The sequence below is a fragment of the Gavialis gangeticus genome, unplaced genomic scaffold (genome assembly GCF_001723915.1).
Source record: "Gavialis gangeticus isolate Ggan-Ray unplaced genomic scaffold, GavGan_comp1, whole genome shotgun sequence".
Lineage (NCBI taxonomy): Eukaryota > Metazoa > Chordata > Crocodylia > Gavialidae > Gavialis > Gavialis gangeticus.
The window spans coordinates 2983604-3007746 of NW_017729034.1; the positions used below are offsets into that span (position 1 = coordinate 2983604).

The 24143-nt window shown below is 42.2% G+C and overlaps 1 protein-coding gene across 1 annotated transcript; it reads left to right on the top strand.

Annotated features, from left to right (window-relative positions):
- Positions 1 to 381: 381 nt before the first annotated feature.
- On the top strand, positions 382 to 18697 carry SLC35A5 (solute carrier family 35 member A5). Its single transcript, XM_019527367.1, has 6 exons — positions 382 to 526; positions 2365 to 2463; positions 8650 to 8780; positions 11671 to 11738; positions 13560 to 14355; positions 16712 to 18697. Exons 1-6 carry the CDS (start codon positions 400 to 402, stop codon positions 16778 to 16780), a joined length of 1290 nt encoding a protein of 429 aa, XP_019382912.1. The 5' UTR covers positions 382 to 399; the 3' UTR covers positions 16781 to 18697.
- Positions 18698 to 24143: the final 5446 nt, after the last annotated feature.

A 24143-nucleotide genomic window follows, 5' to 3' on the forward strand; every position in this document is an offset into this window, starting at 1 on the left:
CTGCAACTTGAGACCAGTGCTAGGTTATTTGCTTCCCTCCACTACCTCTCTCCAGTTTGGTGCCCACTCCTGCCACTGAGGCTAGATGGACCATTGGCCTGACCTGGTGTGGCACTGCTTATAGCCTTACAAAAATACCTTCTCTCTCATCGTGTTTTTTGGGGGGCAAGAGGGAGTGGGTTTGTCATTTCCCTCTGCCCATTTACACATCTCTTGTTGCTTCTCATATCCATTCCAGAGAAGCAGTCGAGCAAAGCCATGCCAAACCTGCCCTTGGGTGTGCAATCCATGAAGCAGTAGAACCTGTGCGAGTGCTTAGCTCTTTTATCAGCTCCTACAGTATGAATACATGTTATTTGTGCCCTGTTATCCAAAGGGCACTGACAGCGAGACAGCAGGATGGCGACCAAGTGCTGCCGTCGGTCTGTATGCTCCAAGTCGTCTGCGTATGCCGTCCTGCTAGGGGGAGTATATGTTACCTTGGGTTCCAGTAGGATCCTCTTGATGAAATATTCAGCCAATGAACGTATGTTTGCATTTGTGATATATATTATTCAGAGAAAGCTACCTGTACAGGGTATGTGCTCAAATGTATATTAAAATGATTGGCAGGTATTTGGGAAGCTGTGTGCTGTTGAAAATAGGGCATTTATAATGAGAGTTCTAAACATAACTTTAATTTGTGGAGCATTTTTACAGTACATGAGTCAAACTGAAGGATGTGCCTATGTCACACCGTAAAACTAGATGCTGTCTGGTGCACCTTTGCGAGAGACTCCCAGGGCACAGCCAGATGACTCCACACGTGTAGGGGCATGTGTTTCCCACAGTACAAATAGCAGAGGCACCTCTGCTGGCCCCAGTAGTCTTACGTGGTGTCCTGGAGGCCTTCTGGGGCAGCAGTGGCACTAATCTGGTGGCACGGAGCCTCCCAGTGTCAAATTTTGGTGCTTACTGCAAATTAGCACAGTGAACAGGTGCACATGCACCTTGTGTGGTTTGCAGCATCTCAGACAGCTTTGAGGCACTGCAAACCAAACTTGCACAACTCCTCTGGACGTGCCCCGAGAGTGTTTCCACACCTTCAGGGGTGCCTTTCAGTCCCCAAACCTGCCTACCATCTGTTGCTTGACCATAGAGAACAGACTGAGATGGTCCAAAAGTCATGTGTCTGACTGATAGCATGTCATCTTTACCCACCTCACCCTGGTCTTGCCAGCTTTTGGCAGAGGGGATTTTGCCAGTCAGAAGAATCACACCCTTGACTAGTCATGTGCTCGGAAATGATATATTTTATAGTTTCATAGTTTCTAGGGTCGGAAGGGACCTGAGAAGATCATCTAGTCCGACCCTCTGCCATGGCAGGGGGCTAGATGATTTTCCCCCACTTCCTTGCAAGAGGCCTGTCTGTATGATCAAATACTCTAAAACAGTTTTTTTTTTCTGCCTTTCATAACTTGCTATTGTCCACTAACAATAGTAAATTATGAAAGGTAGGAAAAAATTTCAGAGTGTCTAACCATACATACAATTGGATAAAGTAAGTTATAATACAAAAATAAACATAAGAAATCAGTAATCATTTGCTGAAATACAAATATAAGAGATATAAGAATAAACAAACAAAAAGGCAATATTAGAACAATAATCTGATTTTACCCTGCATCTTAAATCTAAGAATGCAGCTTCTGCTCAGCTCAGTAGTTAGAAAGCAGCTCCTGCCTCTAACCATTTTGTCAGAACTCCCAGCAACTTCTCCTGGTAATCGCAACACCTAGTCCCCTGGCTGAAGGCCTGAAGTCATTGCCTGTGCCTGGGAAAACTAAATACAAACACTTGGTCTCATGACAAGTCTTAGTAGGGTTTCTTATCTGATAGTTTACATACATTATCCACTGGATTCTTGGGGAGCTCATACTCTGCATCAGAATGCTTGCTTTTATTGGACCAATTACATAGTTAGCATAAAGTTTGACAAGCTTTTGGGTGCAAGACATTCCTCGTCAGGTTGCTGACAAGGTGGGGAGGAACACTTAAGTTAATTATTACCCTACTGAATAGTTGGGGTAAAATATCAATCATGAAAAATACATTCAGGTCAAATACCACAGTTCCATAAAGATATAATAATAATAAGTCTAAATACAGCTTGATGCTGCTTAGATGTAGAGACTGCTCATCAGTGAAACAAATTCAAGAAAACATGCATGACAGCCCATTAATACATCAAAAATATTACTGGTTCATGACAGTGCCAAAATGGTTCTCAAAGACTACCTGGACTGTGGCTTTCTTCTGCTTTAAATGTGAATAGAGAAGTTGGCATACCAGTGTTTGTTTACTGCAGTTTTCTGAATTTTACAGATAACAAGTATGATTACCTTCCTGCAACTGTGAATGTGTGCTCTGAGCTAGTAAAACTAGTGCTGTCTATGATAGCGGCACTCTGGGTAACAAGAAGAGGTAAGTGCCCATAGCTAGATGCTGTTATGAAGCATTAGCCCTGTTCTTTATATACCCTTTAAAGTGCTAGCTCAAATTCTTTCTTTGCAGAATTTGCACAAATTGTAACTCAAGCAACACTATGCAATAGTTTGGTCAGTCTGAGTTATTTCATAGCATGCTACTTTCACTTAGGCTAGACTAACTCTAGAGGAGTTCACCTGAATATAGATCATTCAGGTTAGTCTTCCTGCCTCTGCTACAGTTAAGATGTAGAACCTGATTCTCTGGAAAAGTTGACAATATTCTGTCAGCACATTCTTGTGTAGAACTGGGGATCAAGCTGTACTGGGGGTTAAGCTGTACAAAGAGTAACAAGCCTAAGGATTGGGATTTGGGGCTTGCAGACTCTTCTGGGTATGTCTCAGTTGTTCTCTCTGCTCCCTTGTGTGAGGTCCGAAGATAAACCAAAAAATGCAAAAGGTGCAAGCGTACGGTGGTGAAGCTGCCTAGAAGTAAGTGGAAGTGGGCTAGCGTGGAAGAAGGGTCTGATTAAGTGAACAAAGGGATAGCTGAAGGCTGGTCTGGCTAAAGGAGGGGCAAGGAACCCTAGTTTGGTATACTAGTCTTTGCATGTAACCAAGGACACGTGCATTTTCATTGTCACAGGAGGTGGTGGTGGCAGATAGCACAGCCAGGCTCAAAAAGAGCTAAACAAACTATAGATGATAGATCCATTAATAGCTACTGAACAGAACAGCCGGGGAATGTTTCCCTTAGCATCTTTCAGCTAATAGTGGTGGATACCAGGAGGATAGTTAATAGGGGTTAGATCACTCTAGATCAGTGATTCTCAACCAGGGTGCCACACCACCCTGTAGTGCCTTGAGATCCTTTCAGAGGTGTCGAATGCCACAGAACATTAGCATTGTTACATGTGCAAACGTGGTTAATAGTATAAACCCAGAGATTTCAAATAGAAATCTATAATGTTAAGACCATGCTTCCCTGTTGTAGTCTTTCTGAATTCTTTGCAACAGAAATTTTTTCTATTGTTTTTCTGTAGTCAAAAAAATGCATGAAAACTTAAGAACTAGCATTTTCCAAGGGGTTCCTCAAGTCTGAAAAGGTTGAGGACCACTGCTCTAGATATCTGGTTCAATGTTCTCACTCTAAAGCTTGAACTCCTGCCACTGTTGGAGACAGGATACTGGGGTAGTTGGACTGACCATTCATCTAACCCACTATGGCACTTTTTCTGTTCTTATGTTCAGTTTTCTAGTAAGCCTCTGATACATGTGTGCAGCAGCAGAGGGCACCACACGACCAAGAGCTGGCAACTTTTGGTGTGAAAACTGCCTTTTAAAATGCTTAACTGCTGAAAGGGCCGGGAATGGCTGGAGAAGGGCTGTGTATTACAGAGGATGAGAAACAAGGAAACATGCTGGTCTTCACTCTTACACTTAAATTCTTTGTAAAAAGAAAACCCCACCATCATTTGAGATGTAAACCATATCTGTGATTCGTTGCACCGTGTTCCCATCAAGCATATGCCTGCTTGCAACATTTTCAGTGCACCATCCTTAATCCCCCTTCCTCTATAATAGAAGCATGTACAGGAGTGAGTAGTACTTACCCACAGCATTCTCCACCTCTGAGCCATAGGTACCTTTTAGTTACAAATCTATATAACTGCACCTGTCTAAATGGTAATTAATTTCTATGATGATCATTTCTCTTTCACTTAAAATAAAAAAGGAAAGTGAATGATTAAAAAATGTCTTCAAGGCTGAGGAAAGATTGCCAAGGATTATGTTACACAAGTGGTTCTTAACATTTTTAGATTCAAACCACCCCTTGCTAGATTCAAGGCACCCCTCAGAAATGCTAGCTCTTAGCTTTCACACATTTTTTGGCTGTGAAAAACTAATAAAACAATTTCTCTGTTGCAAAGAACTTAGTGTTGGACCACCTGTTGTAGTCTTTCTGTGGATTCTTATTTGAAATCTTTGGATTTATCTTATGAATCATGTAGGATGCTGTGGACCCTGGTTGAGAATCATTACCTTATGCCTTTTCACAGTGTCAAGTTAAATAAAATAGACTTCTGGAAAAACAGGAAATACGGGTGCCTGTACGTGTGCTCCGACTGATTAGAATGTGTTAGAGCAGACTTGATTAATTGATTCTAACCCTGATTAATCAAATCTGCTGCAGCATTCTAATTAGAACACTCCAGCGTGCCTGCTGCAGTGTCACATGTATTCAGTGTCTCGCATTTCAAATGGCAGCAGGCAGGGTCACTTCAACTAAAATTCATCAACGGAGCTTTAGTTGAGGTCCCCTCATGGCCATTTTGAAATGTGGGATGCTCAATACACATGACACTGTGGCATTTAATTAGAGCAGCTTTTTGGACAGCCGCCCTAATTAAAATGCACCCCACCCTTTCAACCCCTCCCACTCCAGAGTATGTATATAGACACCCAGTGGTGTTAAAGTGTGTGTCCATACACCCTTAACTGCTTCCTAGACTATGGCCATAATACACATGCTCTCATTCTGCCTTAGGACTCGTGCAGACAAGAGCTACTTATACTTGCCTTACAGTCAAACTCCTTAAAAAAAAAAAAAAAATCCCAAAAACCCAACACTGCCCCCCCCAACACTGCTGCTTAGTGACTTATTCTTTCCAGATCCACAGTTCCAATTCTGATGGGGGCCAAATCTTCTGTAAAGTTTGTGACTCTACTTTGGGGACTGCTAGCTAATTTCTACAGTCCCCTCACCTTTATGCATATGATGCCATCCAAAACTGTTACTGCTTACCCATTCATAAACCTGCACACTATGTTCTTTTCCTACTGAAGTGCTGATAAACTTCAAAACACCTGTATCTAGGTAATTAATGCAACCAATATGTTAGGGCATTGAAATGAGGGATTCTGAATGTCTCAACAGACACATGAACCTCTTTTCTTCACCTGGACAGACTGGTAAAGATTTCACCTTTCTGAAGGGGTGTCACCTACTTGCATCAGCTTGAATCACTTTTGCAGGTGCTTCTGCTAACCCAGGGGTGGACAAAACATGACCTGTGGGCCAGATCCAACTCACCAAGGGATTCCATGTGACCTGTGGCAGGTCTCTCAGTCCCACCTGGCTCAGGCACAGGGGGCAGCCAGGGCCATGGCTCTTGTGGCCAGTCATGTTGCCCAAGGCCTGCAGTAGGGAAAGGGCAGCATGGTGGCTGGACTCAGCTTCCTGGCAGCCCCTGTGGCAGCAGGTTGCTCTGCCTGGCTGCTGCTGACAATCTGTCCTGCATTTACCGCCAGAGGTGCCAGATGGAGTGGATGGGTGGGTGGGGTCTCTTTGGAGACTGGTCTGGTACTCCTGAGGGCAGAAAATGATTGGCTGGGTGGAAGACGGCATTTGGGAGCAGGACGGGCAGACAGATTGGGCAGTAACAGGGCAGGGCCAGGGCAGAGCCATGATCTGCTCTCCACACATCCCTGTAACAGGTGGTGGTTCCCTGGGTGGGGATATACAGAGAGCAGATCATGGCTCTGACCCAGGCCCCTGCCCCACACTGCACCTGGTTTGCACTGTGGCTGCTTGTAGCCTGGCAGTATGGGGTGGCTCCGATAGATCATCACCAGATTAGGCCACCCTGTACTGCTGGGCTGTGCCACTCTGCAGCCGCATTGTACTGGGGCTCCCTGTGTGCACCTGTGCTGGGGTGGAGGTAGCAGGGGCCAGGTCATGGGCATCCCCCCTTTCTCCCCCCCCCTCCCTTCCCTGCCCCCATTCATAAATGTTAGGGTCAGAAGGGTCCTCAATAGATCATTGAGTCTGACCCCCTGCATAGGCAGAAAAGAGTGCTGGGTTCAGATAACCCCAGCCAGATGATTGGCCTGGTCATTGTTACCACTAGGATTCTTTTTGCCAGAGACCCCCAAGGATTGACACAGCCCCTTGTCTGATTTAGTATCAAGTAAAATTTAATAGTAACCCATAAGCCTTTTTACAAATTTTCTCTCTGTAATATAACTTGATAAATGGTTTCTTCAGATGGTACAGTAATGGCTTTCAGTGGTAGGAGCCTCAGATCCTCTGCTGAGTGTGTGAGATGTTTGTTTCTGGATTGTCCGCTGCTCGAGCAAAAAGTCCACAGTTGGCACTGCCTCCCCATGACAACAACATGAACACAACGTTGTCACTTTGCTTGTCCACTACCTTCTTTAACTTTCTCATCCCAAATTGTCCAGTCCTCAAGTTCCTTATCTCATCTTTTTAGATAACTTTAGATACTCCAGTCCTATCCCATTTTTGGTTTCATTTCCTTTTAGAGAAACTGGTGTACCTCGTTCACCCACTGTACCAGTCACAGCACTCGCTTTTCCCACTGCCTTATGAGGCACTCTGTACAATTTTACTGCTTAGTTCCAGGAAGGCCTAGATTCTGGTCAAAAGCCCTAACATAACGCAGTTTGCCCACCATGGTCATGATCTGTCAGGGCTGCTCTGTGCTGTCAGGCTGTGAGCAGCCACAGCACGAACCAGGTGCAGTGTGGGGTGGTGCAGGGCCAGGGCAGAGCGGCAATCCACTCCTTGCATGTCGTTGCCCACAGAATTGCCACCCATCACAGAAATGTGTGGGGAGCAGATCACAGCTCTGCCCCAGGCCCTATGCTGTCCCTGCCCTGTGATCCCAGGCTTGCCCTCTTGCCCATCCTGCTCCTGGATATCGTTCCATGCCCACCTCTGGCCCCATCCCATCTGCTTAGTTGAGTGTGCTCTGCCCATGGGTGTCCCAAGCCGATCTCTAAGGAGACCTCATCCATCCACCCACTCTGTCCAGCACCCCACGGACTGGCCTGGGCTATTCCCCCCCGCCCCCGCAACCTGCAACAGCTCATCAAAACTCCTTAAGTGGCCCTCAAGTCCAAATAATTGCCCACCTGTGTGCTAATCCCCACATCATTTAATACAGCTATACCTAAGACCATGAATGCCACCAGTCCTTGCTGCTACTTTTCATTGATTGTTGCTGGTTCCAGGTTGCATCAGTCTATACTTTGCCTCTTTCTGTGTCCTGGTTTTGAGATATTCTTACTTTGTCCCTTCCTTTTTGAGCCTGTTAACTCCACTTCTTGCCAACTACTTTCATTTCCCACCCACTGTATTTGCACCCTGTGCTGTTCATATTTTAAATTTAAAAATGCTGATTACGTTGAGATGCACATCCCTGAATGTCTTGGCAAACTTAGTCCTACATCTCCTTCCCTCATCCTCTGTTTTGGCTTCCTTTACAGCCTGTTGTCATTTAAATGGCAAATTCTGTGGGGTGGTTTAACAGGGTGGTCTGTTCCTTTTAAGAGGGAACAGTTAGCTCTATTTGGAGAGTCCAGCTGCAGGGCATTTGGATAATGAGAGCGTGCCCCACTGGGAGCTTAACACCCCGGGAGAGTGAGCAGAAGAGGCAGGTAAGCTGTGGGCTAAATTTCTTGCTGTACAGAGATGCAAGGCTGCTGTGCTGGGGCCAGAGCCAAGGGGGTTCCCCTTCCAGTGTCCAAGACAGGACAGTAGGATTTTCATTAATTTGTTTTAAAACTTTTATGTGGGAGGAGCTCCTCAGATGACAGCAGCCTAGGCAAACAAGATGGTTTCTGGGGGGCTTTTTCCAGGTGCTACACTTTGGGTTCTATATAAAGAAGGTGTTTTTACATTTAGGTCACTGTTTTAAATCTGGTTACAATCAGCAGACATGGAAAGCCATTTCCATCTGGCTGCCATTCCTTGCTGTCATAAAATGACTGGCAGCCTCTTTATTGTTCCTAGTCGGAACATGACCCTATCATTGAAAGTGTTTCTAGGGGAATGAATACCTTCTTTGCTCAGGACAAGGATTGAATGGCCACGCGGACTCATCTCTTCCCCTTATAATCAGTTATTTTATGTTAGTGGATAAAGGTGATTGGCAAGACAGTGTGGAGGAGGTTCGTGTTGTCTCTGTCTGTTGTATGTCTTGTGTATTAGCAGGAGGTTGGACTGGCACTTGTTGTCAAAACCTGATTTGCTTTTAAAACAAATAGTTGCTGTTCTGTGTAATATGTCTTGCACACATCAACCTGAGATGCCTTTAGCTCCAGTTTTCATCATTCACGTTCCCTTAACTAACCAATTTCCTTCTTTTTCTTTCATCAGGTCAATTATGTCATCATTTTGGATGTACATCATGGAGGCAATTTTGTAACTACATGAAATGGTCAATTCCTGCCTTTCTTTATTTTTTGGATAACCTGATTATTTTCTATGTCTTATCCTACCTCCAACCAGTAAGTATATATGTACCAAATAAGGTAGCATTAAATGGGACAAGGCTCACTTTTTTGAAGGTTCATACCAGTTGCGGGTTTGTGCTCCCATAGCTGACTTGCATAAGCATTTCATTTATGATTATTGTTTATTCCTTCAACCCACCTGACTTACAGCCCTCTTTTTAGCAACCAAATGTGAAGAATCCCTTTTATTTTCTCCTGCTTGACTGATTTTTACAGGTAGAATTAATAGTTTCAAAGAGATGCCTGTCTTGGTTCATCAGCCTTTTTCTTCTTTTCAGACCAGCATTTCTGTTCCCCACTGTTTTTTTCCAGAAGGCTGAGTTTTAAGACTTATTTCCTACAGAACTTCTATCACTGATCTTTTTAAAGTATGATTTCATATAATGGCTTATACATTTTTCTTTCTTCCATTCTGTGCCAAGTAAATCTCAGAAGCTTGCGAGCATTGTTAGGTCATAATCATTAGGTTGACTGATACTTGCTGAATTTCTCCAGAGGACCTGAATTCATTCTTTATATATTTAGAAAAAAAGATTGTGTCTTCATGCTTTCTATTTAGAGCTGGGATTATTTATTTGGTCCAAGTGTTATTACTTGAACAGCTTGTTAATATTGACAAACTCTGAAGTAAATGCTGTGAAACATGCATGCATTCCATTTGCATATAGAGTACACTGAAAATACTTCAGAGTAAGCAGGTCATGTCTGAACCCTAAGTTGTGATTATCTCATGTTTCCATGAAAGCTGGTTTGAGGTTAGTTTGTGAAGCAAAGATGAAATATAAATGGAACCTTTGGTAGTTCATCCTCTCCTGGACCTGTTCTGGATTTATCAATTTCAATTGCAAATATTTTTCTTTCTCACAAATGGGTCTAAGGAAATTATGCCCCCAATAGTTTATTATTATTTTTTAATTCTAATTTCACAAGTCAGGAAATCAGATTTATTAAGCTGCACTTTAACCTCTTGTATGGATACATTGGACCCAGGGGCTTTGATTTACAAGAGAACAGATCACTGGCAATGTGACCAATTATTTGGTAAATAAGGTGTTCGGCTACAACAGAAAAAAAGCAGCACTTTCTTTTTGCTAATTGCAGAGTTAGTGTTGAGATTTTAACGACATAAGGCAAAAAGGGTTTCAATATTATTTTAAGTAATTACCTAGCTAGCTGGATATAAACTTACTATGTAACAGAGTAATTTTTCTTTTGAGGGTCCCGTTGCAGGGAGGTATTGAAAATTAATTAATCTATGTAACATTTTTATACATATCACTATTCACTAAGAAGGCTCTGGAATTTAACAGTAAATATATTTAATTAAACTCTTAATTTTTAGAAATTCCTCTGTTGCTGTTCTAGTTCATTAGAGATGCAACAGAACACACCATTCTTAGATACAGGGCAGTGCAAATAGCAGACATGCTAGCTCCTTTGCTATTCACAGCGATCCAGAATAATGCATTCTGAGATGCATGTATTTATCGACAGCCTGGTTAAGTGAACACAATAATCTAATACTCCTTTGCAGTTCATCTGTAAAAAGCATGGCCATGATGCCATGCTTAGACACCTTAATGGGAGTCCAGTTGCTTTCTAGCTGAATGAGACTGAAAAGACTTTGGAGACAGAAGGCAATGGCAAATCCCTGTGAGATTCTGAACTTAAAATGCAGTGGTTCTAAGCATGCTTCTGCTCTGAAAAATGGTATTACACAGTTCCCTTGCTGTTTATCAACTCTGCTAGATCAATTTTGCTCAGCTTTAGTGTAAGACAGTGTTGTTTTTATCACTAGCTCCCCTTTGGATTTGAAATAATTTGGAGTCTTTCCATTCTGTGCTTTGTCACAGTTAATGAATTTCTGTTAATTAGTAAGCTGCGCTAATTAGAAGCGGCCATGTATCACATGTATCATTGTCGCTGCATGTCCCTGCACTGAAAAAATGTCAGCGGGGTGGTTTGAAATATAAAGTTCATTGGACACGTTTTATTTCAAAGAGCACTGCTGCCATTTTGTCAGCACAGAGATATACAGCGATGGTGATGCACAAGACTGCTAGAGCGCTTCAATTTCCATACTCCAGCAGACTCAGTTGAGTCTGTTCTGATGCGCTGGATTTTCAGTGCATCAGAACAGGCTCCCTGCATGTGTATAGGAGCCCTTAGTCTTCAAATTATGCCTTCAGTTAGTTATATCTGTGCCACAGCACTTGCTGTGCCATTGATAGACCCAGTTAATTGGGTGATTGAGGCAGAACACACTCCCAGTAAAAGCTGTTTTTTTCCATTGTAAGCCAATCTCTTAGTATTTCTTTAGTGTTTGTTTTCTGGCTGCCTAGGAGCCGTGGTCATAGGATAGCAATGCAGTCTGTGACCACGGGAGCAAACCTGTAGATTGAGACAGTGCCATTTTTAGGCAGTAGACCTGTGCTTTTCAATTTCTTTCACATGCTTGAAAGCTCTGGCATTGAGATCTTGGAAGCATCATGAAGGTAAAAGAATTACCTTGGCCCACGTCTGTTATCCAGTGTTCCCATGTCATGGTGACTGTTCGTGAAGGTTGCTCACACTGATGTCTGATCCATTGCTCTCTGAAATCAAGAGCCGTTTCAACACCTCTCTAGGCAACAGCAAAGCCTGCCTCTCAAAAGAGGATTTAGCTAGGCTTTATGCACCATTTACATCTTCAACATGGGCCACAAATGTCTTTTAAGGAATTCTGTGTTGTCCGCCCATTAAGTGCATCTCACCTGAAGCAGAATTTTAGTGCCAATGCGGCCAGTTTTTTGCTGTAGCACATCCTGGGAGGTGACATCTGTGAGGGTGGATCTTGTTGGACTACATTTGAATTGTAATTTTGTTCCCTGTGCTCTTTTTCTAGGCTCTGGCTGTATTGTTCTCAAATTTTGTCATTATAACAACAGCATTCCTATTCCGGATAGTGTTGAAGTAAGTTTCTATTAAAGCAAAATGTTTAGTGTTTCTTCTGTCATTCAACTGGAGAAGTTTGTTGCAATCCTCCTCTTTGTAAAACAGCTATCATTATTTTTAAAGCTTTTTATTTTCTAGTGTCTTTGGGACACAAGCCATAGGGATGGATAGTTTAAACTTACTATTAAATATGGAATGTGCCTTGTTTAGATCTCTGCAGATTTGGCAATTGTTCTTCTGTGATTAATATACAAATGGGATCATAACTGTGTAGTTTTTATGTGGCCTCACTAGAGTTGTGGTTGTTCGGTTGCTAGAAGTGTGCCTTTCCATATGTTAGTGTGGTTATTTTCCTTTTTAAGTTTATCTTTGGTTCTGAAATTCTTGAGTTTGCATTACCTCTTTCAGGGACCATTGCAACATGCTTCTGTTATTATGCTTAAGTTACTGACTCCATTTCAATATTAACTGTGAATTTATGGAGTGTTATACTCCTGTATTCAGGGGTATAGGTTGTAGCTGTGTTGGTTTAAGGACACAGGCAGACAAGGTTCTTTGGGTAAATATGATATCTTTTATTAGAGCAACTCAAATAGTTGGAAAAATTCTTCTTAGCTAAGAAGAATTTTTCCAGTTATTTGAGTTAGTTTAATAAAAGATATCAGATTTACCCCCAAGAACCTTGCCTGCCTATATTCCTGTATTGTCATTTTTAGAAAAATAAATGGAAAGTCACTTTCCTGAGGATTAATTGAACCAGATATTATTAGAGTTGCTAGAAATGGTCTCAAACATTTTTGTCAAACTGTTGAATTTGATGAGAGAGGCGATAATTTTTCTAAAGAAAATTGCTGTGAAAATCTTTGTCATGTTATTGACTGGTCATACATGATGATAAACAACGATTAAATACGTGGGAGAATGAGGTACAATAGTGTAGTGTAGAGATGTACTCAGTTTTACTGTGCCAGTGATGGGTTTTTAGTTTGGTCTGCTTAGTCAAATGAAATCATATTCTAAAAATGTAGGATTATGTTCTTTTTTTTTTTCTTCATATGTTATCTTGTTTGTTTCTCCTGTGTCTTCCCTCTCCTTAAAAATAATACTTTGCTTATTGAGGCTCTAAGGGGATGCATATGCTATAAGCTTTTACAAACCTCCCTATTTTTAACCAAAATGAGTTTTTGACAGTCTGATTAAAATGTTTAGTCCTCTGTTGTTTAGTTTTCAGTCTTTGTGATGTCATGATTTCATATGTTCTCCTATGGCCATCGTTATTCAAAGTAAATAAGACCATGAAGAATTTCTGAGACTAAAGAACAGCCAATATAATTTTGGCAGTCTTGCAGGCTACATCAATACTTCTGTGAGGAAAAGGGCACAAAAATTGGACTGACTTTCAGTGAAGACTTGCAAAAAAGGATTTCTTTGAATACACACACACACACACACACACACACACACACACGTATGTGTGTTTGTACATGCACACATACATGCACACATATGTATATAAAAATAAAATCACCTAATCGCCTGCCCAGAATTCTCACTTCTGCGCCTCCATCACAAGTCAGGTAGGAGCTCCCCTTGCTGCTATCTGGCATGTGGGTTCTTTGATGCCCGAGCTGATAACTCAGGTAAAACCCTGGCCCTTGCAGTCAGCCTTTTATCATTGCCTCAACAAAGGCAGGACTTTTCACTCTCTGACCAGAGTTGTGTATGGTGTAGCAGTTTCCAGTTTCGGCACCTTATTTGTTCTCCTCACATTTAACCTCTGTCACTGAACTTGTAACCAATACGAATTTGGGGGGTTTGGGCTGCTTTTTTTTCTCACAGACGGCAGCTCTCCTGGGTGCAGTGGGCCTCGTTGCTGATTTTGTTCCTGTCCATCATAGCTCTGACTGCTGGGACCGGAAGCCATCAGAATGGCTTGGCTGCCCATGGATTTCATCATGACATGTTTTTCAGCCCATCAAACAGCTGCCTTCAATACTCCAGGCTCGAAAGAGAGTGCTGGGGAAGGAGTAACTGCACAGTATCTGGGCTTTTTCCCACCTTCAGGTGGAACGTCACTGCCACCACGGCAGGAGCTTTGAAAACCCTCCGCCTTGGCCTGGGCCACCTTCTCATACTAGTGCAGTGCTTCATCTCTGCTCTGGCCAATATCTACAATGAAAAGATTCTGAAAGAAGGAGACCAACTCAGTGAAAGCATTTTTGTGCAGAACAGCAAACTCTATGTATTCGGGGTGCTGTTTAACGGGCTAATCCTAGCCCTGCACTCTGACTACTACAGGCAGATACAGTCCTGTGGCTTGTTTTATGGGCACAACACCTTCTCCATAGCCCTCATTTTTGTCACAGCCTTCATGGGACTGTCTGTGGCCTTCATCTTGAAGTTTCGAGACAACATGTTCCACGTCATGACTGCCCAGGTCACCACAGTGGTAATCACCACTGTGTCGGTCATAGTCTTTGACTTCAAACCTTCTCTGGAGTTCTTCTTGGAAGCTCCTGTGGTGCTTCTCTCCATATTTATCTACAATGCCAGCAAACCACCTGGGCAAGAATACGTTGTTCAGGGGGAGAGGAGCAAACTTTTCAGTGGAGACATGTGGGAACGTTCCAGTGGGGTAAGGCTTTTAAGATGCTTGTTTTTCTCTGTCAAGCTGACTGTTCAGATGATTTGCTACACCTGTGGGTAGCACTTGTGATTCAGCCAAAATTGTCATGTTAATTTAAACTCTATAAGCTCACACTCAGTCTTTTAAATAGGTTAGTCCCTATTTTAGCTCCATACTAGTGTTGTTTGCAGTTCCTGTCTTCTATCCCAAGGCCTAGCTGAGGACCCTGCCTTCCCCCTCTAATCTCAGGTGATCTTGCAGGCACTTTAGCTTGAATTAACCTTTCTCCTACAGTGTTTGCAACCCAGATACCCCCACCTGCTCATACTGGTACATGGGAACTGATTATAATCAAGTTGAAATCAAGTCTGTTTTTACCCCTGGAGCTCAGCCAATTGCTGAAAGTAGATAAATAGTGTAAATGGAATAAAGTAGATTGGGTGTTAACATTCTTCCAGTTTTAAAAATCTAAGATATTTCAAGAAACCCAGGTAAAGTTTTTTACTGTAAGAGTTTTAACATGATTTTTCCGCTATACTTTTTGCTCTTTGAATAGTAATATGGGCATTAAAATTTGGGGAAACCTTTTTATGGAAGGAGCTTGCTCACCCATCTTACATTTAGGTGAAATGAGAAATAAGTCTGAGATACAGGTGGGAGATGGGCAAGATTCCAGAAGACTGGAAAAGGGCTAACAGTGCCCAACTTTTAAAAAAGGGAAAAAGGAGGACCCAGGGAATTAAGGACTGGTCAGTCTGACTTCAGTACCCAGGAAGTTATTGGAGCAAATTTATAAAGAAGTGAATGTGTGCACATCTAAAGGAAGTGATCACTAGCAGCTGGCGTGGGTTTGTTAAGAACAGATCATGCCAAACTAACTTAATCTTCTTTGACAAAGTAACTAGTTCTGTGGATAAAGGGCATGCAATGGTCACACTGTACAAGGACATTAGTAAGGCTTTTGGTAAACTCCCATACAACTTTCTCATAAATAGGGACCTACCAAAATTGCAATTTTGTGGATATTGCAAAATCCAGCATTGCCTGCCAAATCCATGAAGTCCGTGGAGGGGTGAGGGGGGGAATCTTACTGGAAAGTGTGCTGTAGCAGCCTACTGGGGTGGGGAAGCGGGGGTCTGCCCGCTCAAGGGGCTGTTGGCGAGATGCCTGCCTCCCACCTCTGCCCCTCACCACTGATTGGCTGCAAGGGCTGTTTGTCATGCGGACCTGCCCTTTTCCACCAGTCAGCAAGGGGCAGGGCCACATGCCAGGCAGCCGTTGCAGCCAGTCAGTGGTGAGGGGCAGAACCACCAGGACCCCTCAGCTGGAGACGTGTGGGGGGAGGGAGGGTGCTGTGTTCCACCCGCGCAATGGCTGCTGGGCTCTGTGTTCTGCCCATGAAATTGGGGCGGGGGGACAGCCGCCCTGAATTTGGTAGAAACTGAACTGGAGAGATGTGGACTAGATAAAATTTCTATAAGGCAGATACAGAATTGACCCAATAATTGGAAACAAAGGGTAATTCTAAATGGATCAATGTCAGAATGGTAGGAGTTTTAAAGTGGAGTTGCATAGGGGTCTTTCCTCGGTCCAGTACTGTTTAACATGTTTGCTAATGATTTGGTTGCCAAAATAGAGAGGTTCCTGATCAAGTCTGCAGATTAAATGAAACTGGGAGATATTGAAACACTTGGGGGAGGGATAGGAGTAGATTCACAAGGATCTTGATAGATTGGAAAGCTGGGCTAGAGACAACAGGATTAAGTTCAACACAGATGTATGTATATTATGGCCATGTTCTGTGAGCAGCAGGGGCCAAAGTCTGCATGTAGCCCTGGGAAATTTAATTTAACCCTGAAAGTGGGGAGTAAATGTTTCCTCACCATTCCATACTGTGCCATTGCTGAGTGATGGTTAACAGATATACAGATAATGTGTATAATCACATGTTTGTGAAATCAGGCATGTTTTAGACCATGTGCTTAATCAACTGTGGGGATGGGGGACAAATTATTCAGCACCTCTGTGTCCAGGAAGAAAGAAGTCTCCATGCAGGAAGAAGCATATCTGTTAATACAACTGCATTCACTGGACTAGGGAAAATGAAAGTAGCCCAACGCAGAATGGTGAAATATTTTTTTCAATTAAAAACAAATCTGGGGACTTTTCCTCATGAATAGCTGTCTGTTCTATCCAAGACAAGGGTTTAATGTAAAAGAGATTTAAAACACAAGCCCTTGATTTCACAATTATGGCTGGACTGCTTCAAAATAAGTGTTTCTTGTGTTCTTGGCAAAAGGAAAATTTGCTCATAATTAACTGTTTTTTATTTTTTGTTTTTCCCACCCCCTTCTGGGTCCTGTAGGATGGAGAGGAGCTTGAGAGACTGACCAAAGCAAATAGTGATGCTGATACTGATGAAGATGCCTTCTAGCCTAGGGTGGTACAGATGAGTGCTGGGCAGTCTTCAAGAGAGCAGCTTGAATGCCCTTCAGAATGTGGAAGAGTCCTTTTTTACTGTGCAGAGCAATTGAGAATATTTGTTTTTTGGTGGTTTCAGGGGAGAGGTGATGGTGGAGTTTACTGTTTTCAAGTTGTGCCAGTAACTCAAACACAGCAGGGTAAGTTTCAGGGTTGGAGGTGATTACAAATGAGTATAAACCCCATGATGTACCAGAAGTAGGAAAGGAACACTGTAGAATCACTAGCTTGATCCATGTAAATTGCAGTGTATGCTGTATTCACCTCTTGCATCAGTGTAAATCACGGGCTAAGCGCAATGAAGTCAATGTAAAGGGGTGGAGAATATGTGGCCCTTAGTCTTATTGATCAGGATGATCCAAGAGCTGAGTGTCAGCCCAGCAATTTGAAAGTAAAGGCGGAGCACTAGTGTTCATGTGCACCGTAGTGACAGTGTTGACTCCCCTCCTAGGCAAAGGTCCTCATCCTACAAACATTCTGTCAGTGTTGATCCTGGTTCACCCTCAGTTGCTCTGTGGTTTGGCCCCCTGACATCGTCGTGTGCCATCAGCATGTGGAACGTTGCCTAAGCTATAGGTACCCTTATATCTGAATTTGTATTAACATGTTTGTTAGTGTCATGTCCTTCTGTTCTTTTGACAAATGGTTCCATAGCAGCAGAACCAGTTTCATCACCATTCCAATAGCTTTCGGGAGTTGCTGAGCATCTGTTATGTTACTACAACTTACCAACTTACAAGCACTTGTGGTCTATTGGTAACGTGACTGGTATAGCCGATTGGAAGACCAGCTTCCCTGCTCATCTGAAATCTGAGGGGCTTTTTTATTTTTTAAAATGGATCTTGTTGCATCTTCCTCTAGTTTGAAAATTCTTATGCCTTGTGTGTCTCCCTGGAATTATAGTTTGTCCATTGCAGTACATTGGAGAGTTCTGTTCTATGTCACTGGAAATGAAATTATGCTGAAACCGTATTTCACTGTTTTGTCAATACAAAATAATGACTTTTAAATTTTAAGGAAATTGGCAAGAGAAATTTGGCCCCAAAAATATTTTTTGTACAAGCTTTTAAAAATGATTCTGAAATTTCCATGATCTTGAAAAAAGGAATCAAGTGTAATCTACAGAAAACCTGTATATTTTTATGCAGTGTTTGTGGCACAGAGCTCCAGTGCATGGCCTCTGATAATTACATTGACTGGAGACTGTAGCATAATTTGGCCAGGCTATTCCTTGTGTCCATACTTAGAGAAATGGAAGAAGAAAATGCTGTGAATTATGAAAGGCACATTGAATTATGGAAACAATTCCTGTTAACATTGGACAACATGGTCAGGAAGATTGAGCATCTCCTGAGGTCTATTTTTTCTACAGGTTTGGCCATTTTGCCCAGATCATTTTCATTTTAACTTTCAACCCAAGTTACCCTGTTCATACAACAGAAATAAAAATACCATTAACAACCTCACAGGAATGTCATGAGGATTAAGTGTTGAATTTGAGTCTCTGCACAACTCTACAAACACTCCATTAAGTGTTATTTTAATAATTAAGTTATTACTGATACCACAGGTAAGGAGACCTGTTTACAAATATGGAGGCAAATTCACTGCTATATTCTGGTTGCTTGACAGCATTGTGGTTATGTAGAGTAGCCATGAACCCAGTTTAATCAGACAGTTGCTCTGAATCTGCCTCATTTGTTTTAAACTAATAGTGTATATTGAGACAAGCCATTTGGCTTAGGGGGAGGTATTGTTCTCTATTACAGGGATGCCTTTGTAACAAACATTGAGTTTTACATGTAATTTATCAGACCTAATGGTGAAATAAATTTGAATAAATTAAAGTATGAATAATAAATCCACAGGCTGACAGTGGTCCTGATTCTGATTAAATCCCAGCTTATGCTTGCGGGAGGAGGGGCTGGATTTGTCATGCCTGTGCATGTGTCTCCTTGCTTTTTCAGAGGTCCTCATTGATTTAGTAGGATTGTTTAGTGAAAAGTTGGGGTCTAAAACTGAGCCTTGCACATAAAAGTCCCATTGCTGTGTATACATAAGAACATATGCAGTGCCATACTAGATCAGACCAATGGCCTGTCTAGCCCAGTATCTCATTCCCAACTGTGGCAGAAGTAGATGCTGTAGAGGGAGAGCATTGAACTAGATATCTCCAGAGTGGTCTATGCCCTATTCAGTACCCTCCCTGTCATCCATCATTACTGATTTAGAGATGCCAGAGGAAACATCTCAAACTGCTCTGTTCCGTGACCATTAATAGATCTATCATTCATTAATTTATCCAGTCTCTTTTTGGACCTGGCTGTGCTATCTGCCTCCACCACCTCCTGTGGCAATAAATTCTACAAGTTAACTATGTATTGTGTAAAAAAGTACTTCCCTTTGTTAGTTTTAAACCTGTCACCTACTAATGTCAGGTGAGACCCTAGTTCTACTGTTCTTGGACTCAGTGAACAAGAGTTCCCTGTTCGCTTAGTCTACACCCTTCATGATTTTATAGATCTCTATCATATCCCCCCTCAGCCGCCTCCTTTCCAAACTGAAGAGTCCTAGCCTCTGATCATTTTGGTTGCCCTTCTCTGAATCTTTTCTAGTTATACTACCAGGACCTCCTTTTTGAGGGGTGGAGACTAAAACTGCACTCAGTATTCAAGATGTGGGCACACCATGGATTTATATAATGGCATGATGATGTTGTCTGTTTTGTTTTCAATTTCCTTCTTAATGATGACTAACAACAGGTGCAAGTCACTTGTATTGGAATGAGCCCTGTCACTAGGCCATACTAAAGGATGCAGCAGCCAGCTATTGGTGTGTTTCTCAGAGGTTGAAGGCAATCCCGCTGTTTCCCTTGTGCTCCACAATCTACCCCAGGCATCATGTACTAATCACGTATGAATACATATCCTGTTGGTGGTTGATTGCTGTATTAATTAATACTGACCTGGTTAGTTCATTGGTCCATCAAATATGGTAGCTGCAGGCAACACCTGCTAAGTTGCATGTGGGATTTCCCTCCCCATCCCTACAGGAACCAGCTTCTGAACTGCATATTGTAAGGTTTGGTTTTTAAATTTTTTTTAAGGCTCAGACTAGTATGAATTCAGGAATAAGGGCCCTATTGTGGCACTTGGTTCTAGCCCACCTTATTTACAAAGCATTGTAATTATGAAGTACATTTCTTTAGAGAAAAGATAGAGCAGGAGATTCCATTCTGCTGAGAGAGCAGTCTATGGAGGCTTTATCATAGCATGGCTGGAGGAGGAGGTGCAGGGGGGCTTAACAGACAGGAAGTGGCAGCATGAGAAGAAGCAAAATGCAAGCAATACAAGATAATGGACGTAGACAGTTTGGATGACAGCAGAAGTAGATGGAATAGTCATGAAGGCCCTTGAGAGAGAGGTACATGAGTGTCTTGCAAAACTAAACTGAGGCCAGAGTTTTATTGGGACTGGCTGGTACACCCATGTAACTTCTTTCTCACTATAATCCTTTGAGATCCATGTAATACATCTTGCATGCAAGGGAAGAAGGAACAATCTGAACATGGGACTGATCGTTTCAGAGCAGCTTTTTGGATAAATCAAAGAACAGGGAGAGAAGATGCAGGAAAACCAGAAGAGGGGTTACAGTTAATAAATAAATGAACTAAACCAAGAATTGGGAGAACCCTAATCCAAATGGTTAAGTCTAATCATGTTTCTGTAGCCCTCACTAGACTTTCCTTCAGGATAATGGCAAAATAAGTTGAAGCATTTAACTTCATGCTAGCTTTCTTGTGACACTTTTCAGCATAAGATGTGATTTACCCCCTTCAGTTTGAGTGGATACATTTGTCCGTGGCTGTGCGTAGCATTTTTAGGTGATGCTAATGAACTACCCTGGTCCACTTAAATGTGAGTGATTTCATACCTACTTACCTTCTTGTTTGTTATCCCAGGGTGCTCAGAGGGGTGGTTAGTCATGATTAAAACTGCGTCCCTTGGTGTGAGTTACTGGGCTGTTTTAGGGAAGGAAATGTGTGCCCAGAAGCTACCATTTCGTTCCTATTCTTCCCTTTCTCCAGTGAGGGAACAGTTTGCTGCTAAAGTGCCAGTAGCAAATTACTACTTGCAGTCTTGCTGTAGTGGCTCATCTCTGCTGGCCATTGCCTGAGGGCATAGAGTCAACCCTTGGTCCTGAGAGCACAGTAAGTATATAGTGTCCCTTGGTCCTGCATTCCTGGAACATGTCAGGCCACCCCTCTCCAACCTTTTTCCATGCATGTGTGGGCCACATTATGATGGTAAACACCTAGATGAAGAGTAGTATGCATGTAAAAGCACTATTCAAATGCCTCTATATAGATTTTCCTCTGGGAAGAACCTTTCTCTGGCATACTCATAGAATCATACAAAAAAGAAAAACGCCCAAACTTATGGTTGTGATTTATTTAGAAGGTATCGCTTTACAAGTGACACTTAAATGTGAAACTAAACAACCAATCTCATTCTTTGCTATATTTTTATGGTAGCTTGTTAACAGAGAGAGAATCCTGCTAGCTTGAATCTGTACAGAACTTAATAGGAAACATTTAAATGCAACTTCCAGCCCTGATCAGAAGGAGACTGCATGTAGGTAAATCAACTCAGCTATCTCCACTGCCAAGTTCAGCCCTAATGAAAGCCTTCCTGTTCACTTCAGATGAGCTGTACAGGACTATTAGCAAGGCTGTGTTGAATGGGAGAGAGATAGGTACAAAACATATTGGCAGGAGGGAAGCAGAAATATTCTGTGCAGCAATACGGACATAAATTTCATCCAGGTACAGGAAAGGCTTTGAATGGGCTCATAAGAAAAATGTGTGTAAATTGGCCAGAAGTAAGCAAGAAAGCACCCTTGAAATGGTTTTATAGAAGTGTTAAGATACTATTGTACAGCTGGATGTCTCAGCCATGAATTTTCAGTGGAAGCTCTTGCATATCTTTCCCAGCTGGAAGGCAGTTTTGGTTTGTTAACAGATTCATGTTTTGTGCATGGGTCTTACCCCCTGCAATAACTGTGCTTGTGTATTCATACTAGTCTCCATCATATCACCAGTTTACCTCCAAATCCATAACCACATTCTGTTTCCCTCACAAAAGATACCGGAGTGCTGAATGAAAGAACTGGCTGAGCAGAAGGTTCACTGTCTGCCACGTGGCTCTTAGCAAATAAGTTGGACAGGGAGAACAGCCTGACTGAGACTCTGCCAAGCTGTTATTGAGAGCCCAGATTTACAAATGTTTCAACTTAAGAGCTGTTGAAAAATGTTTGGTTCCTCATTCAGGGTTGAGGAAATAGTTCTACAAAACCAACTTTGAAGACAGATGTGTTCATCTTCCCTTTGTTTAAAAAGTATTGGTTAAAACAGCACCGTGAATCCAAGCACAACAGCCTATTACCAAAAGGAGAACCTCAGTGAAAACAATCAGTTTAGACCAAAACCCAAATCCCAGGAACAGCGCAACTATCTATAAAATTAACAACTATGAAAGCATGGCTTTTAGTTGATTAAGGCTGTGTGATGAATGGGTGAACATGGCTCATTCTCTGCTTTTTCTGAGGGTGGTGCCCCAGTTAAGGTTGTTTGTAAGACTCAAACTACAGAACTTACAATGCTTCAGGATTTTTTGTTTTGGGGAAGGTTGAATGGTTTTGTAGGATTTTCTTGGCTAAGTAAAGCATAGATTCTTTCAGCCCTAGTTCCTCAACAAAGTTTTCTGATGGGGCCTATCAGAAGGAATCCTTGTAAAATTCAGCCCCATTTTGGATTCCAAATGATCACCTTCAGGGTGCCAAGTTGTTCAGAAATGGGGACTTTTTGGCTGGGCTCCTTAACAAGATGGGAGCTTAACACCAAAATTTAGACCAAGAGTAAGTCGCCTTACTGGCATAAAACAAATTTTACTTGAAATCCCTAGGCAAATATAAAGATCTTGCCTATTTGCTTCAAGTAGATTTTTTCTTTTGATACATTTATTCCTTTCTCTCTCACCGAACATTGATTTTATTGATCAGACCTTTAAAACAAGCCATAATCTAGTGTCATTCACTAGGCACTTCTGTAAATAGTCATTTAAAAAACACAAAGACACAAAGGTTTTTAAGCTAATACCTAAAAATGCCACCTCCTTCTCTGTTTGTCTAAAGGAATTCCTTGCTAGAGGAACAGCTGATATTCCTTACTTCTGGTTCTGCCTTTGGCCAAGGCAGGTAAGCAATTGACCATGGATACACTGAAGCAATCAACACTTATTTTCTTAAGCTGAACCACAGGACCTCACAGGCTTTCTTCTAGATATCTTTTAATTCAGCTAATTGCGTTTATCATTCTCTTCTGTCTTTCTTCCACATCCCCTTCCCTCTCCCTGCTCCAGCCCCTTCAGATACTGTACTGCTGTATGTACAGGCACTTGGAAGGTGGACTGACACAGCTGTCAGTCTTCACAAGATGGGTCCTTCAAGGGACCTTCTTCCCAGTAAGACCCAGTCACTTTTCCCTACCTAGAAAGCTGAGTCCTCAAACTGCGCCTTAGGCTGACTTGCCCTCCTAGCACTAGAGAAGCCAAATCTAAATCCTGGCTGGGCACCATGTGCTGCATGGCAGTGTTAATCTCTTCCTGTGCTCACTAGCCTGGCCTAGAATAATGTACAGGACATGGTCTTTTGCAATTGATTTTCTAAGGGAAGCACTTGGTTTTCAGCGAAGCCCTTCACTTACCTAGTTCTCTTCTCATCAGGACTGGCGCAAAGAGGCTCAGTGACTAATTTAACATCACACAGTAGGTTGTGCTTTGGCTGCCTGCTCCTCTATTTTTCTACTGTATTGGGGTGACCACAGATCTCAGTAAGAAAATGCTACTGAGTATGTTCATATGAATGATAGGTGCTGGCTGAATAGCAATTCAAAAGATTCACAAACATTTAGGCAAAAATACTGTCTTAACTTTGTTGAGAGCAAGAGGAACTCGTAATATAGCTGGACAATTCCTCACACTGTTTTGATTAGCTCTAGAGTTGATCATAAGAGAAGACATTTTCAGAAAAACATCCTTACAAAGAGCTGATTGAAAAGCAAATGTAAACATTAGGGAAAACAAGTACAAGCCTTTTCCTGCTGAAAGTCAAATTTTTTTTTTTAGTCATCTGTAATCCAACCCTACAAATTACAGCTTTAATTTAAGCACAGCTCTGACAAGCACGGATGCAACTGTCATGTGCAAAGGACACAAGAGAACAACATCACTATTTAAAGGATAAACTGGCATGGTTTG

Bases quoted from the DNA above. Each gene is read 5' to 3' on its own strand.
- SLC35A5 (XM_019527367.1), top strand. From the start codon at position 400: ATGGCGACCAAGTGCTGCCGTCGGTCTGTATGCTCCAAGTCGTCTGCG. The intron at 8,781-11,670 runs GTAAGTATATAT...CTCTTTTTCTAG, and splicing joins TCTTATCCTACCTCCAACCA to GCTCTGGCTGTATTGTTCTC. The intron at 11,739-13,559 runs GTAAGTTTCTAT...TTTTTCTCACAG, and splicing joins CTATTCCGGATAGTGTTGAA to ACGGCAGCTCTCCTGGGTGC.